The sequence below is a fragment of the Xenia sp. Carnegie-2017 genome, unplaced genomic scaffold (genome assembly GCF_021976095.1).
Source record: "Xenia sp. Carnegie-2017 unplaced genomic scaffold, XeniaSp_v1 HiC_scaffold_22, whole genome shotgun sequence".
Taxonomy (NCBI): Eukaryota; Metazoa; Cnidaria; class Anthozoa; order Malacalcyonacea; family Xeniidae; genus Xenia; species Xenia sp. Carnegie-2017.
Window position 1 is genome coordinate 4,190,927 of NW_025813485.1, and position 15,617 is coordinate 4,206,543.

Genomic DNA, 15,617 nt, shown 5'->3' on the forward strand with positions numbered 1-15,617 from the left:
TACAAAAGAATATACTATAGCTATAATAAGTTTGGTCAAAGAAGCACAGAGTCCTGTTTTTATAATTGCATTTATTTATATTATTAGTTAAGAAATAAAAGATGTTTGCCGTTCGCAAACACCAAAATCATGTTTCATTTTTTTCATGAAATAAAAATAATGCAAAACAGGCAAATTTGAAACAAGCTCTGTTATTGACACACGTGATATTTTAGTTTATATCAACTCCATTACTTTTGCAATTTTTCATTGAAAAGTTGGTACTTTGACGACAAAATCTACGAACAGTAAAGCAATTCCGCGAAATAGAAGTTTGTACGTACATGAAAAAGGTCGTCAATCTTCATCCTCCAAAATCCAAAGAGAAGACAGGTCGAAAGATTATTTTCAAATGCGGCCAAAATCAGGATTATTACACAGACACGGGGAAAAACGACCGTTGCCAGCTTTTGGAGTCAATCAATATGCAGAAAGCGCATTGAAGGAAGTTGTCAGGGAAGAGTGCGTTGAAATATCATCAGAAAATGTTTTTGACGATGTCTTGTACAATTCAAGTCATCCTGGCGTTGATAATAAAGTCACTGACCTTAAAAGAAGAACAGAACATGACTTTGAAAGTTCAAATGTTCTTAAAACAAAATTTTTTGCCACATCAGGAAGTACGTTTGGACTGGAACGCGCTTCCTCTCCTGAGAATATCGATAGTAGAGTAAGATATTGGTCATTAATACATAATGCATTTGATGCAAGTGCTGTCACACCCCTATCCTCTGTATGGATAGAAAATGCTTATTCTTTTGTTCCTGAAGTTCTACGACATAGGTTTTTAAACATTTTAATGGAATGTACAAAGGTAAGTTTTGTCTGAACTTCATTTCCAATCCTGTGGTGGGTGTGTGAGTGTCGTGAAAAAATGAATCATGTGTGCACCTGTTTTTAACAAAGTAATAAGTGTATGAATATACGTATTCAGGAAATGGAGGATGACTATACCTTAAGCATTAGAAAATCTATCCTTGACTATGTTTTAATGGATAAAAGCGAACAAGGAAGACTTGGTTTGACGATGGCGAAAAAGGTTTTTATAACGTAATTATATTGTTTTTTAGAGTATGTGTGTAGCACAAAAGAATTTTTCTAATAACTTAAGCATTTCCTTAACATAAAAATTATTTTTGTGGTCAATAAACATGGTTGGAATGATTAATAAAAGGACTTTTGCAGTAGAATAGGCGTTATAGACATATGGAACAAAAAATTCAGTATTTTATGGCAGTATTTTCATTAACTTTAGATTACAGAAACGGCTGGCAGAGAATCTTTTGTATGGCACGAATCAATGGCAACGGCAAGAGCTTCTATGGAGAATAATCTTCATATAACTCATATAGTTATGCGTGTGTTACTATGTCTATGGGAAACTGAGTTAGTATAATGTTACTTTTATATGTCTTTTTTTTTGTTTTTGCTCATGATCATCGTTTTAAAGACCGTAAAATCTAAACTCATGCTTGAATTAGCGTTTTTGGTCTTTAAAGTCCAAATTCTTTCTTTGGAACTCATCTTCATTCTTTTTCTATCAAGATTTGCTCACCTGAGGTTAATTGATGTGAAAGAAGTAGTTATGCACATGCCTTTGACCATGCCTCACTTCTCAAGATTGGTTCTGAAGAATTGTAAAGAAACTGTTCAGCATTTAAGAGAAGTTTGGATCCCCAAATGCGCTGCGTTGATCAGCGAAAAAAGAGAGGATGTCGAAGAATGGATGCCATACAACGAGGTTTGTTGTCGTAAAGTAACTGCCTTCTCTATTTTTCTCTTTGAATAGCTTCTGATACGGTTACAAGCTTCTGGCCCCACTAAATAAATGACGTAGTTTAGAAATGTTTGAATTTAAATTGTGTGCTAGAGGACAGTTTATATTTGCAATACTTTGTCTTCTTTAAAGCGAACTTCATTTATTATGCATCTCTGTCTATATATGTATACATCTCTGTTTGCTACACGAGAACTTTAAAATTCATCTCCGAAAATCTTCGTTAACTGAAGGCCTTTTTGTGATGTCTATGTATATAGGATGAAAGAATTCGAAAAATGGACAGCTTCTTTAATTGTGTAGCAATACTGATGTCAAATAACTTAAGAAGTTTATTGAATCGTTCCTTGGAAGATTTGGTTTCTTTTTTTGAAATGTACAAAGATGGAAACGGATTTGAAGGAGTGTTCAAAAGATGTCTTCCTATTATACAACAGATGATCATCGTTAACGTTGTCCCAGACTATGAGGAAGAAACAATCAGCTTCAGTCCATCTTTTTTTGACATAGAAATATCGATGAATGAAATCATAAATGCGATTGTTCTCAGTGTTAATAACCTTACCAGGGTCGAGTCTTTGCTTTTTTATCAAGCTGACAATAACCCTACAAAAACTATTCCCTCTACTGATTTATCAGACCAGTTTGTCCTGATGGTAAAGGAAAAAGTTTCAAGCATTATTGATGTCAACACAGACGGACCTCATGGGTAGGTTTTCACTGATTTTATTGACATGCACGTTTGGAAATCAAAATAAAGGAAAAGGTTTCATTATAGGACACATTACAGACATGTTTTTAACACCTTAGTGCACATGTTTATTGATTTTTGTGACAAGTAAAGTTGATTTTGGCAAAAGCTGACTTATAATAACATTTGTAAAAATAACAGATTTTCAATTTTTAGTTTTCTTTCTCTGTACTCGCAATTTGAATATTTACTTTCATCGTCATCTGTTGAGCGTTTGAAGAATTTCCTTGTTGAAGATAAAACGCTTGCAGAATATAAACTTAAACTGGACGAAATTAAGCATTTAAATTCATTGGTGAAAAGTTTGGATGTACATATTCCAATGCAACTGTTTTGTCTCGACTGTACTCTCGTCAACCAGGTAAATAAAGTTTTTTTTAGAAAGATGTTGCTACTTGTTTGCATGGTCTACGTCTTTTGATGAAATTTAATACAATGAAGGAAGCGCATACCGTAAGCGTAAAATCAATTTGATTTCAAACAATCAACTTAGCCTACCTATATGAAGATAAGGATTTAATCGTTGATGCAGTCAGGTTTTCTTTTACTTTTTTTTCATATTATAAATCAATGATCTTCGTCGAAATATGAGCACATGAATCTGATTGCACTTTAAGAAAAATTGTTTTCTATTTTTGATAAATTGTGCCATTAATTTATAAAAGCCAAGTTGTTTTCGATTTATTTGCTGTAAGTTTTGGCTATGATTAATTATTTTTTCTTATTTTTATAGGATCTCAAAGTGAAGGGACAATATTTTTACGATCTTCTAACGCAACAATTACTTGAACAAAGTATCAAAGTAAACAAAACTATTTGTCTGCAGTACGATGAGATTGTTGATCAAATAACCAAAACTTTCAATGACACCAGCAGTTTGGTTAAACAAATGGAATACATCGAAAACCTTCCGTTTGGTCCTTTACCCTCTTTACAAGTTTGTATGCAACGTGTTGATTTTTTGTTGTATTTTTCTTTCGGCAAAAAAGTTAGGAGAATGTTCAACATCATTTTTCCATACACATATGTTTTCATTCCAGCATTTTGAGTTTTTATTCAAGTATGGTGCCAACAGATACCACAGGCTCCGCGTTTTTTTAAATTTAGAATCAGTTAGAAGAAGCTGCAGAGCTGCTATTGTTTATTCTGGATTATGCATTCATTACAAATTGGCATATCAATCTTAATGACACAACTTTTTTATGGCCTGAAAAAATTACTCCTTTAATTCGAAGCAGGTAAGACTTTATCATAATAGGAGCGAGTGCATGACGTGTTAATTATGATGGACTAATAATTTGAAAGGGAACATCACGGATATTTCGATAATTGCGAAGATTTTATTTATGATCATTAGCACAATGCAAAACTGAAGCTTTGTACACTACTGAAACAAGCTAAAAAATGTTTTTCAAGCGACCTTCGTGTCAATCGCCAACATCATTCTGCTGTCAATAAACTAAAAAGTTGGCTGAAGAAGTTTGAAACCAAAGTTGAAGAAGTTTTACAAGAAGCAAAGGAACTTCACTCCAAAGAAAGAATATTGGAAGCGAGCAGTCACGTTGAAAAACTAGATCACTTAAAAGCAGATGTTGAAAACCTAATAGCTGAGGTACTAACACTAACAACTTTCATGCGCCCAAAATATTGTAACTGTTCAAAGTGCAGCTAAGTATCGCAGGCGATTTACTTTTATAGACATCAAATATTCAACATGTCTTTTCATATCAGCTTTGCAATTATTGCATTTTTATCAGAAACAAAAAATAAACTTAGAAGAAAAGATATTAGGTGTGGAGAAACAGAGTTCATTCCCTCTCATCCAAGAGATAATGGATGTGAAGGAACCTTATGACAAACTGTGGAGGTCTGTCGTACGATTTAACGAGAAACAGGAAAAATGGCTGAACGCAAGCTTGATTACACTTGATGCTGAGGACATAGAGGAAGAGGTAAATAATCGCTGACATGCGCGATACATGAATGTGAACCACCACCCTTCCCCTTCCCCTCCCTCCGCCACCCACCAACCAATAGTCATCTTCCGACGGCCTTGAACACATCCATAAACGTCAGATTTACTGGAGTAGACTACATTGCTGCTCTGCATGTGATATTTTGTAAACCCTTTTATTTTAGATATCTGACATTTGGAAGTTAAGTTACAAGCTTACAAAATCCTTTTTTGGTCAACAAGATCAAATGGGTCCCTTTCGTGTCGCGACCTCATTGAAAGCAAAGGTTGAGAAATTCAAAGTCCAGCTGCCACTGATTAATGTATTGTGTACCGCTGGTATGAAAGATCGTCACTGGGATATGATGAGTAAAAAGGTGAGTAAAACAATGAAGAAATAATTGTGACACTAATTTTTGTAGAAGTAAGGAAAATATGAAGATGACAAATTAGCTTGTGGAAAAAATGTTTCCCTAGTAAAATGTCGCAAATTCCTTTTTGACAGAAATATGGTACTTATACACGTATACAGTGCTTTACAGATCGCTTTATGTTTTTTGTACTGTTATCATTGTTTTAGGTGGGGTTCAATATTGCTCCATTACCCGAGACAAAACTTCATGAAATGCTTTCTTATAATCTGGATAGACACCTCGAAGACATGCAAGGAATTGCATCCAAAGCTGGAAAAGAATTTTCATTGGAAAAGGTTCATTGTGAAATTTCAATTTGGATTGATTGAACAAATTGTTTCCCTTAATTATATTTATACTTTTCCAACAAAATGGTTTTGTTATGTTGTTGTAAAGTAAGTTATGAAGTCGACTAATTATCTTACGATAATCTTATATTGTTGATATCTATTTCAGGCATTAGCGAAAATAAAAGATGAGTGGGAGAATGTTCATTTCAGTTTTGTGAATTATAAAGAAACTGGCATCAACATTTTATCTTCTGTTGACGATATTCAGGTTCTGAACAGAACAACGTACATATATAATAAAAGCACATGTAAAAAGAGTCTATGCCAGGTCGTATTTATTTTTGATGGTTTCATACTTTTGCCAGATTTTGCTGGAAGACCAAATTGTAAAAACTCAAACCATAAAAGCGTCACCCTTTGTCAGCGTTTACGAGATGGAAATCAATCAATGGGAAAGCCATTTGGTCAGCAATCAATAACTATACACAATACACACGTGCAATTATACTATTGTGATAACTAAGGGTTTATTAAACTAATCATTGTTTTCATTTAAAGATAAATATTCAACACGTTTTGGATTCATGCTTGAAGGTATGAACATAATAATGTCAACAACAAATTTATTTGGTTACAAAGGTCTCTCGATCTAATACTGCAAATTTTGTTATTGTACGTAGTTGATAATAATGGCTTGTTCAATACATAGGTACAAGCTGGATGGCTTTACCTCGAACCTATTTTCTCTTCAGAAGATATTCAGGCTCAAATGCCTGAAGAAGGACGAAAGTTTAGAATAGTTGATAACTACTGGTTAGTTTGTAATCATTTTCAATTACGATTGCGAATCTTTTGTTTAAAGTTAAATGAAGTATTGTGAGTATATATGAGATGAGATGGTACATATCATGTACGTACCTGGAAATTTAAAATTCTAGTAATAAATATTTCTAAACAAACCAATTAAAGATGATTTTTTTTCTGTGTACTGCAGGAGAGCGATTATGTTATCGTTGACGAAAGACTCAAAAGTTTTCTCTGTGACGTCACAAGATCAAATACTTCAACGTTTAAGAGAATCAGAGGTACTTTTCAACATTTTAGTTTAGTTCTCAATCAACAAAGGTTTTCTTTTCATTTATTTCGCCATATTTTTTTGATTGAGGGAAGTCTTATTCGAGATAACTGAATTAATTTGTTTTTTCTCGATTATAGTGCATGTTGGAGGGAATTCAAAAAGGTCTAAATGAATATTTAGAAAAGAAAAGATTATTTTTTCCAAGGTTTGTGAATAGCACACAGGAAATCAACTCATTACATCCAAAATTTACCATTTTAATACCTATGTTTTCCTGTCAACCTCATCTTTTGTATATTTATACCAGTCATTAGGGATTTCTTCTTATCAATCTCATCTTTTTTTAAATCCAACAGGTTTTTCTTTTTATCAAACGATGAACTTCTTGAAATTCTTTCGGAAACAAAAGACCCCTTTCGTGTGCAACCTCATCTGAAGAAATGTTTTGAAGGAATTATGAAATTAGATTTCACACCGGCAAAAGCAATATCAGCAATGTTTTCAGCAGAGAATGAACGAGTTCAGTTTTCCAAAAAAATAATTCCAGCGGAAGCGAACGGTCTGGTTGAAAAGTGGCTAGCTCAGGTATATTGCTAGAGAAATTAGCGTACATTGTTGATTTTTGAGCGAGCTAAATCCAATTCAATCATTGTTTTTATCAGATTGAAGTTACAATGAAAGAAAGTTTAAAGAAAATCATGACTGATGGGATGGCTAGTTATTCAAAAACGTCACGCGTTGATTGGGTTCTTGATTGGCCTGGTCAAGTTGTCTTGACAGTTAACTTGATTTATTGGACAATACAAGTTGCTGAGGTAAAAAATTATATTGAACAAGTGAAACAGTTCATTTGACTATACATAAAACTTGGTCTTACATCTAGGCAATGTCAAAGAACTGTGGACTGAAAGAGTATCATAAAATGTGCTCTAATCAGATTGATGATATTGTCAAACTTGTTAGGGGAAAGTTATCAAAGATGGAAAGAATAACTCTTGGAGCTTTGATTGTTCTTGATGTCCATGGTTGGTGAAATTTTATTCTTTGTTATAGTATTTAATGTGTCTTTTTCTTTAACGAAAAGTAGCACTTTCAATATATATGTTGTGATCTCCCCGAACAAATTTGTGACTTATAGTTGATGTTTCATATTTCACTAATGTAGTTTACATCAAAAACCCAAAGACTTAGCATTATCCCGTCTACTGTATTGTTGGTATCCTTTGTGTTGGTGTGTCATTTGCAAATTTTGTGTTTTTTGTGTTGTGAAATTCCAGTCAGTCTGTCCAATGTGCGTAGCTGCATGGAAATTCGCCACACTTCCCTTCATATACCGCTCCTTTCTTAAATTTGATGAGTTTAAATTTCTTGATTCTTTTTGTCAGCCGATGTCTGGCGAGCTCCACTGGCTTTCGACTTTCCCAAACATTGGCGTGCCTGCCAAAACTTATCTTTTATCGCAAAATTTATATTGTGGTGTTTGCCTTGTGCCTACATGATGTCGGTGTTGTTTTCTAAAAATTGGCTAATTTTATAAAACGAGTTTTATTAGAAAATTTGTGGTTTCTGGTGACCTAATCCATCAAGCCTGCCACACTCAAATTATTGTCAAAAAGTGTGCTACATTCCTAAAACTCACTCTTATCTATGGTAAACATTGTTAACAGGTCGTGATGTCGTGGAAGAATTAGCTCATCATGAATCAATGAACAGTGATGACTTTAAATGGATTCGACAGTTGAGATATTATTGGGAAAATGGAGATGTATATGTGAAGATGATATCAACTGTGGTCAATTATGCATATGAATATCTTGGTAACTCTAGCCGACTTGTGATAACGCCACTTACTGACAGATGCTACAGGTTTTTATTCAAGTGCAATATTGTATCATGAATAAACATAAAATAGAATATTATCTTACAGTTATCAGTTTTAAAGCATCATTTTATATTGTAGGACTTTGATGGGGGCGTATCATCTTCACCTCGGTGGAGCTCCTGAAGGTCCTGCTGGCACAGGGAAAACGGAAACGTGTAAAGATCTCGCAAAAGCAGTTGCAAAACAGGTTAGTTTACTATCGAGATAGAAAAATGTTTTCGTTGGACTAAATCTGAAATCCAATCATTCAAATGTTTTCGCTCTCTAAAGTTCAAATCAACGATAATGATATGCAATCATTTTTTAAAGAACATTTAAAAACAATCTTTACATTTGCCTACCGCTTTCTTTTAGTGTGTTGTGTTCAATTGCTCAGATGGTTTAGATTATAAAGCAATGGGGAAGTTTTTCAAAGGTTTGGCTCAGTCAGGTGCTTGGGCTTGTTTCGATGAGTTCAATCGCATTGAACTTGAGGTAAATGATTTTTTTCGTATGCATTTTTGTGCTCTTCTTTGTAAAGTCAAAGACTACTATTGTCGAATTTTACCAATGTGGCCCAGCAATTTTCATTTCAAATTCATGTGGTGTATTTTAGGTGTTGTCAGTTGTAGCTCAACAAATTAAAACTATTCAAACAGCCGTGATGAATGGAGCAGAATCTTTTATTTTTGAAACCACTGAAATTTCTATTGATCGCACGTGTACAATATTTATTACAATGAACCCTGGTTATGCTGGAAGAGCAGAACTACCTGACAATTTAAAGGTTACAATTTCCCATAGAGTACTTACATACTATTTGTATCTGTATCTGTGATATATTATACAGATTTACCACCACGAATGGTATTGATTTCTGTAAAATATTTTAGGTGCTGTTTCGTCCTGTAGCGATGATGGTGCCAGATTATGCTCTTATAAGTGAAATTAGTCTTTATTCCACGGGATTCGTCAAGGCTCGTGCTTTAGCTGCGAAAATTGTTGCTGTGTATCGTCTTTGCTCCGAACAGGTGCTCATTTTATCTTCCAAGACGTTATGTGTGCTTATAACGAGGGGTATTACGTTCTATATATGTATTGACTAACAATTATTTTACTATGGTTTTTGTTTTAGTTATCAATACAACCTCATTATGACTACGGTATGCGGGCAGTAAAGTCAGTACTTACAGCTGCTGGGAATCTCAAACTAAAATATCCTCAAAGTGACGAAGATTTACTTGTCTTGCGTTCAATCAATGAAGTAAATTTGCCAAAGGTATCAAAAATTCTTCACCATTTTACGTTTGAAGTATAATTTATGGAAAAATTTCACGTTTATAGTGAGTCGTACTCGGATCTAAAGAAACCAACTTATAAAGGATTTAAAATTTCTTTCATTTTTTTTTATTTTTCTCTAGTTTATTTCACAAGATCTGCAATTGTTCGAAGGAATCGTCTCAGATTTATTTCCTATTTTAACTTTTACTGAGTCCGTTCATGGTATTTTGGAAAATGCCATCAAAGAAAACATCTTGAAGATGCAACTACAACCTGTCAAATGGTTCATTAAAAAAGTAGTTCAGGTTACGGGAATTGAGTATTTTTGTTATTTTAGCAAACGTCAGAAATTGCAATAAAACGTTTTCATTGTAGATTTATGAGATGATGTTAGTTCGTCATGGTTTTATGATTGTTGGAGATGCTCTTTGTGGTAAAACGTCAGCATATAAAGTTTTATCTGCCTCGTTATCTGATATTTCTAGCCAAGATTCGGTTTGTAAAATACTTTCAATTACTAATATCTACTACAATTTCATGTTTTACTAAAAAACAGTCAAAATTACAATATTTGTTTTGTTTGTTTGTTGCAAATACAGTACAACTTAACATTTTAAAATGAGAGTAACTATACTGCATTTGTACAAGTACATAACAGCGATGTTTTTTTTTGTTTTTAAGATTACTTATAGCCTTATTTATCCTAAAGCTGTTACTGTTGCACAATTGTATGGTCACTTTGATCCTATATCACATGACTGGAATGATGGTATGTTCATTGCCCAAAAGAATTATTTCTGCGTAAAAAAGACTGCAATCAAGCACGAAGAGGAAATAACAAAATTTTTATTTAAGATTTTTTCTTTAATAAATATCAATGGAGAGAGGGGAGGATGGAAAAATTATAAACTAGATTGTTTACACATCCAAGCAAGTGTTTGTAGACACACGGCTATTTGCTTTACTATGATAAACATTATGCAAACGATTATGTCATTGCATCGTGATTATTTGGTGAGATTTTGAAAAATGAAAATCAAAGTCAGTTTCATTTTACATTAAATACTCTACAATTGTCCTCTGCATTGATTTGATTCTCTTTTCTATTTTTACATAAAATATTACTTGGATATGCATAGGTATTCTTGCCAATATATTTCGAGAACATTCATCTTCAACAACATCTGAACGCAAATGGATTGTGTTTGATGGGCCAGTTGATGCTTTTGGATTGAAAATATGAACACAGTTTTAGATGACAACAAAAAGGTTGGTATATTGTGTAGTATTTTCTTGACGACAATTCAAAGTTCAATCTTGTGAGTATTTGCCATCATAGTCAACAAGTTTGCTTTAATTGTATTTTAGGTGATTGGATTGTCGAATTTCTTTTTGTTTACATTAATGATAATTTATGTTGCAGTTATGTCTGATGAGTGGGGAAATAATTCAAATGAACAGAAAGCAAAACATGATTTTTGAAACGAAAGATCTAGAGCAAGCATCGCCTGCGACAGTGAGCAGGTATAAGAAAGACTAAAATGTTTTGTGTGTCATATTTAATAAAGTAAACATGTATAATTCAGTGGAAATTAGACCTAACCAATGAGAGCTTAAGAATTGTCATGTGTATTAATTATAAACTTAATTAACTACTTTAAGATGTGGAATGATATACATGGAAGCTGTTGAACTTGGTTGGAAAGCACTGGTTGAGTCATGGTTAACATTTTCCTTTCCTTCAAATTTACCTGTTTATATGAAGAGAATAATTCAGGTAGTGCTTCTAAATTTGTTTTTCACTAACAACTGCACTCCCTGGGTGCCAAATAAAAATTGTGATCTTTTTTAATCAATGGCATGCTAAGATATTTCAAATCAAACATTCAGTGGAGTGAAAATAATATTTTCTTCGTATAATGATGAGGTGATTTTAAAGTCCCACTCAGCGAATGCTAATGTCAGTAAACATATACGTTCATACGTGCGTTAGTTATACTACTGCTACTCAGATTGTAATTTAGAAAATTTCTTTTTATTTAGGACATGTTTCTGTGGTTACTCCCCCCTGTTTTAGATTTTGTGCAACAATGCTGTGTACATTTTGTTTTTTTATCGTCGATGCATTTAGTACAACAAATGTTAGTCATGTATAACGCTTTGTTAGACGAATTAAGGTTTGTGTGCATTTTCTTTTGTTTTTATTATGAATAAAAGTGACATCCTATATTTGCTGTTTTTGAAAAAACAATTTTATGAAAATGGTGGCTATATTGCATTAAGTAGTAAAAGATGTTTATTGTGTTTGCACAGGCTTATGCAAACCAACGAAGCGTTTCGGAGATCTCGAGAGCAGATCAGGCAAGGCCGAGACCGAGACGTCTCCGAGGTTTGCATAAGCACACAAAAAGATTTTTTTTCCTTTTATAAAATAACAATAATGCCAAACAGATAAATGAAAACATGCAGTTTGCACAGGCTGATGCAAACTCAATTGTTGACCAATCAGTGCACGTCTTTTATTTGACCAATCAGTGCACGTCTTTTATGGTTTTTATTTTATGTGGGAAAATGTTGTATTCTTTGGAAAATATTGAGACTTTCTTTGTTTAGGGAAAGTGATGAATTTGGTGATGAACGCCCTCTTCGTTCTGAAAATGATATAATTCAGTGGTTACAATCGTTATTTCTCTTTTCACTATGTTGGTCAACTGGTGGACATATTGATTCTACATCAAGGAATAAATTTAGTGAATTTGTTAAGAATCTTTTAGCAGGAAAAAATAAGGCGCATCCAATGTAATTCATGTTGGCATGTAATTAATATGATATTGTATGGTAATAAAAATATTCTATTTTTTTCATTTTTGAATTTAGTCCAAGAGAGCTAAAGCTTCCACGCAATAATACATTTCCTGTCAGTGGCAGCATCTATGATTTTTATTTTGATAAGAATAATTTTGGAACGTGGCACAGTTGGAATAAAAACATTCCTGAACTGGAAATTCCTCCTGATGCGAAGGTGAACTTTTTACTTTTTTCTCATTTCTCTTTTAAATATTCATTAAATAATTTCTTGCTTGTTTCATATGGATAGGCTAACGAATTGATCGTTCCGACAGTTGACACTGTACGACAAAAATTTTTCCTGGATTTGTTCTTGACTCATCAGAACCATCTGTTTTTTGTTGGTCCCACCGGAACTGGAAAAACAAGTGTTATTTTGGACTACATTCTTCGCATGGACCAGAATAAGTAATTCAGATATTCGTGTTCACTAAAATATGAACACAGTATGAAATATATCTAAAGATGTGTTTAATACCAAAGCTTTATTTCGGCCTAAAATTTCCTAAGTCATTATGTATAATCTAGCGTGATCACACTATACTGTACATCAACTTTTTATGATACCATTGCGTACTATTTCACCAAAACGGTTACATTTTCTACACGAAACGCGTCATATCACTTCATCTTTTGTTCTGAATATTAAATATGCTCTTTTTTAAGGTACAGTGCAAACTGTTTAAATTTCTCAGGGCGAACATCTGCAAAACATACGCAAGATTCAATCCTCGCCAAACTGGAAAGGTGAAGTAGAATTACCAGCAGTGGTCTGTACCCTTCTATGTACATATGTATGTACATATGTACCCTGCAATGTACATATGTATAGTTGTTTACATAGTGTCTATGTATTTATGATTGTTGCCAAACATTAACTGGCATGAAAATGTTTGTCCAGAAAACTTTTCCTTTAATATATGTTGTCTTTTTAGGCGAAAAAAGGTGTCTATGGTCCAGGTCTTGGACAGAAAGCTTTCATTTTTATTGATGATTTGAATTTACCTGCAAAGAGAAATTTGGTGCTCAACCACCTCTTGAGGTTTTGAGACAACTGGTTGATCATAAGTTTCTTTTTGATTGGTAAATATTTTTTTTCATGCAAGAAAAAGTGCATTGAGTGTACGTATAAAGTTACAGTATTTGTTTCTGTTTTCAGTAAAGATTTGTCAGTCATAAATGTTGTTGATTTTCTACTGGTGTCAGCTGCGGGTCCTCTCGGAGGAGGCCGTATCGAAGTACCTTCAAGACTACTCCGTCATTTCAATATAATTGCCATCGAAACATTTACGGATGATACATTGCGCGCCATTTTTTCTGTTATCATGGACTGGCATTTTAGTAAAGGTTTCGAAGCTCGGCTTAAAAAATTCTCCAGAGTAAGTATGTAAGTTGAAAAAACAGCCATAAAGTTTTCTCTGCACGATGTTTCGCTTCGTTAAAGTATCACCGGGATTAGTGAGGTGTTTAATGAGTTTGGCTGGCAAAATGAAAAATTCATAAAATGGTAGATCCAACTTTAATTAAAATAAATTATAGAAACTCTGAATCAAAATTGACTTTAAAGTATTATCACAACTATTGGTTATGAATTTCCAAAAAAAAAAAATCATCACTGGCATTTCCTTTAAGGTACATTAATTTGTAAAAATTTAAAAGAAAAGCTGTTGTAATTTATTCTACGTATAAGTTCACGTGCTTACGTACATTTTTCAATGTTCACTTTATTTTTCCCTAGGAGATTCACTTCAAGGTTTTAAAAATATTTTCACTAAAAATTACAACTATTGCGTTGAATATAGTTTCAATTTTAAGTGGGCACATGCTATTTGTTCCCTCGATATAGCTCCTCAATGAATTTTAGCAGGCCTTATTTCTACAGACAGTATGTAAAATTAAAGTTTTTCTTGTTTAGATAATTATCCATGCAACTTTATTGGTATATACTCAAGCAATAACAACTTTCCTTCCAACTCCTGCTAAATCACATTATGTTTTTAATGTTCGAGATTTCTTCAGAGTTTTACAGGTAAGACAGCTTATGATATCAGTTATGAATCATCCCATGAAAGCTAAGATTTTTTTGCTAGATTATTGACGATGTTTTATAATATGAGACATATCTTGACCTGGAGAATGTGTCACTACAATCTTGTTATGAAATTTTTTAAGGGAATTTTACTCTTTCCTGCAAGTTGTGCCACGGAAAAACATAAAATTCCAAGACTTTGGTTACACGAGGTCTATCGAGTTTTCAATGATCGCTTGGTTGATGAAGAAGATCAAAACAAGTTTTTTGAAATTGTCAAGGCTCGTTAAGTTTCTTTATTTGACATTTACCAGAATGAAATATTTATCATAACTAATTTATCACAATTGGATAACATAATGAATAATGAATAAAACCATTTTGCTTTGACACAAATTATTTTATTTTGATACATTAAAGTACCATTATATAATACAGCATAGTTAGTCCATATAAGGACCCATTTAAAATAAGACTTCAACGCCTAGATTTTTGTAAACTCCACTGAAATGTATTTTGCAGGTATAGTGAAATTTCTACTTGCTTAATGCATGTGAAGTTTTCTTTCTAATGATTTGGACGATTTTTTTATAATAGATGTTGTATGATGTCTTACATGTGAAGACTAAACTAAAATCTTTTAACATGCAGGGCGCTCTGGGATCAGAGTTCAAAGAAAAGATAAACAATGTTTGTGGTCATTTAATAACCACCGGAATTCATGTTACTGTTGATGATTTGCGAAGGTAATAATAACAGAGTTATTTTGATTATAGTTATGTTTATTTTTTTGATAAATTATTATGCATCTCATTGATTTTGCAATCTTAACTGACAATTGCTTTTCTCGTTTTTTGTTTTGCTGATCATCGAACTGCTGTTAAAACTAATGTCTTGTTTTTCATAATAGCTTGTATTTTGGAGATTATTGTCGCAAGAAAGGATCGGAGAAAGTGTATGACGAATTTCAGGATCTCAGTGCATTATACAAGGTTTTCATTGCGACTTAGTTTATGAAACAATGCTATAATAATGTTTGTTTGATATGTTACTTTATAAGTTACTGAGACAGAGTCACAGAGGTGTAGCATGGGTGACGTGAGGGGGGAGGATGGATTCTAATGAAATCAGTTGGTGGCAAAATGATCTGCTTCAACTCAATCTGTGAAGAAGCGTTGTTAAACAATAAACAATATTCTGTGCATGCTGATGAACAATATTCTGTGCATGGAGGCCTTTTACTTGATTGCAACGCAGCCATAACTTTTGATTGCCGTCAAATCGTTTGCTTGTAGCC

The 15,617-nt window shown here is 33.2% G+C and overlaps 1 protein-coding gene across 1 annotated transcript in view; it reads left to right on the forward strand.

Moving 5' to 3' along the window:
- Positions 1-15,617, forward strand: part of LOC124447070 (dynein axonemal heavy chain 3-like) — a 32,260-nt gene that overhangs the window by 2,119 nt on the left and 14,524 nt on the right. Inside the window, 47 exon segments of the mRNA XM_046997972.1 lie at positions 258-853; positions 974-1,078; positions 1,295-1,425; positions 1,585-1,780; positions 2,077-2,525; positions 2,724-2,928; positions 3,301-3,504; positions 3,675-3,805; positions 3,984-4,179; positions 4,325-4,519; positions 4,707-4,898; positions 5,102-5,230; positions 5,391-5,492; positions 5,590-5,688; positions 5,783-5,818; positions 5,934-6,037; positions 6,219-6,309; positions 6,440-6,507; positions 6,659-6,887; positions 6,965-7,117; positions 7,186-7,327; positions 7,970-8,168; positions 8,263-8,371; positions 8,539-8,658; positions 8,780-8,950; positions 9,057-9,194; positions 9,299-9,442; positions 9,585-9,749; positions 9,820-9,939; positions 10,126-10,213; positions 10,584-10,667; positions 10,670-10,713; positions 10,868-10,968; positions 11,107-11,221; positions 11,488-11,621; positions 12,058-12,243; positions 12,322-12,466; positions 12,542-12,699; positions 12,958-13,038; positions 13,124-13,142; positions 13,227-13,296; positions 13,299-13,374; positions 13,451-13,670; positions 14,207-14,320; positions 14,464-14,601; positions 14,972-15,066; positions 15,231-15,298. Coding sequence (XP_046853928.1) covers positions 258-853; positions 974-1,078; positions 1,295-1,425; positions 1,585-1,780; positions 2,077-2,525; positions 2,724-2,928; positions 3,301-3,504; positions 3,675-3,805; positions 3,984-4,179; positions 4,325-4,519; positions 4,707-4,898; positions 5,102-5,230; positions 5,391-5,492; positions 5,590-5,688; positions 5,783-5,818; positions 5,934-6,037; positions 6,219-6,309; positions 6,440-6,507; positions 6,659-6,887; positions 6,965-7,117; positions 7,186-7,327; positions 7,970-8,168; positions 8,263-8,371; positions 8,539-8,658; positions 8,780-8,950; positions 9,057-9,194; positions 9,299-9,442; positions 9,585-9,749; positions 9,820-9,939; positions 10,126-10,213; positions 10,584-10,667; positions 10,670-10,713; positions 10,868-10,968; positions 11,107-11,221; positions 11,488-11,621; positions 12,058-12,243; positions 12,322-12,466; positions 12,542-12,699; positions 12,958-13,038; positions 13,124-13,142; positions 13,227-13,296; positions 13,299-13,374; positions 13,451-13,670; positions 14,207-14,320; positions 14,464-14,601; positions 14,972-15,066; positions 15,231-15,298 — 6,855 coding nt within the window.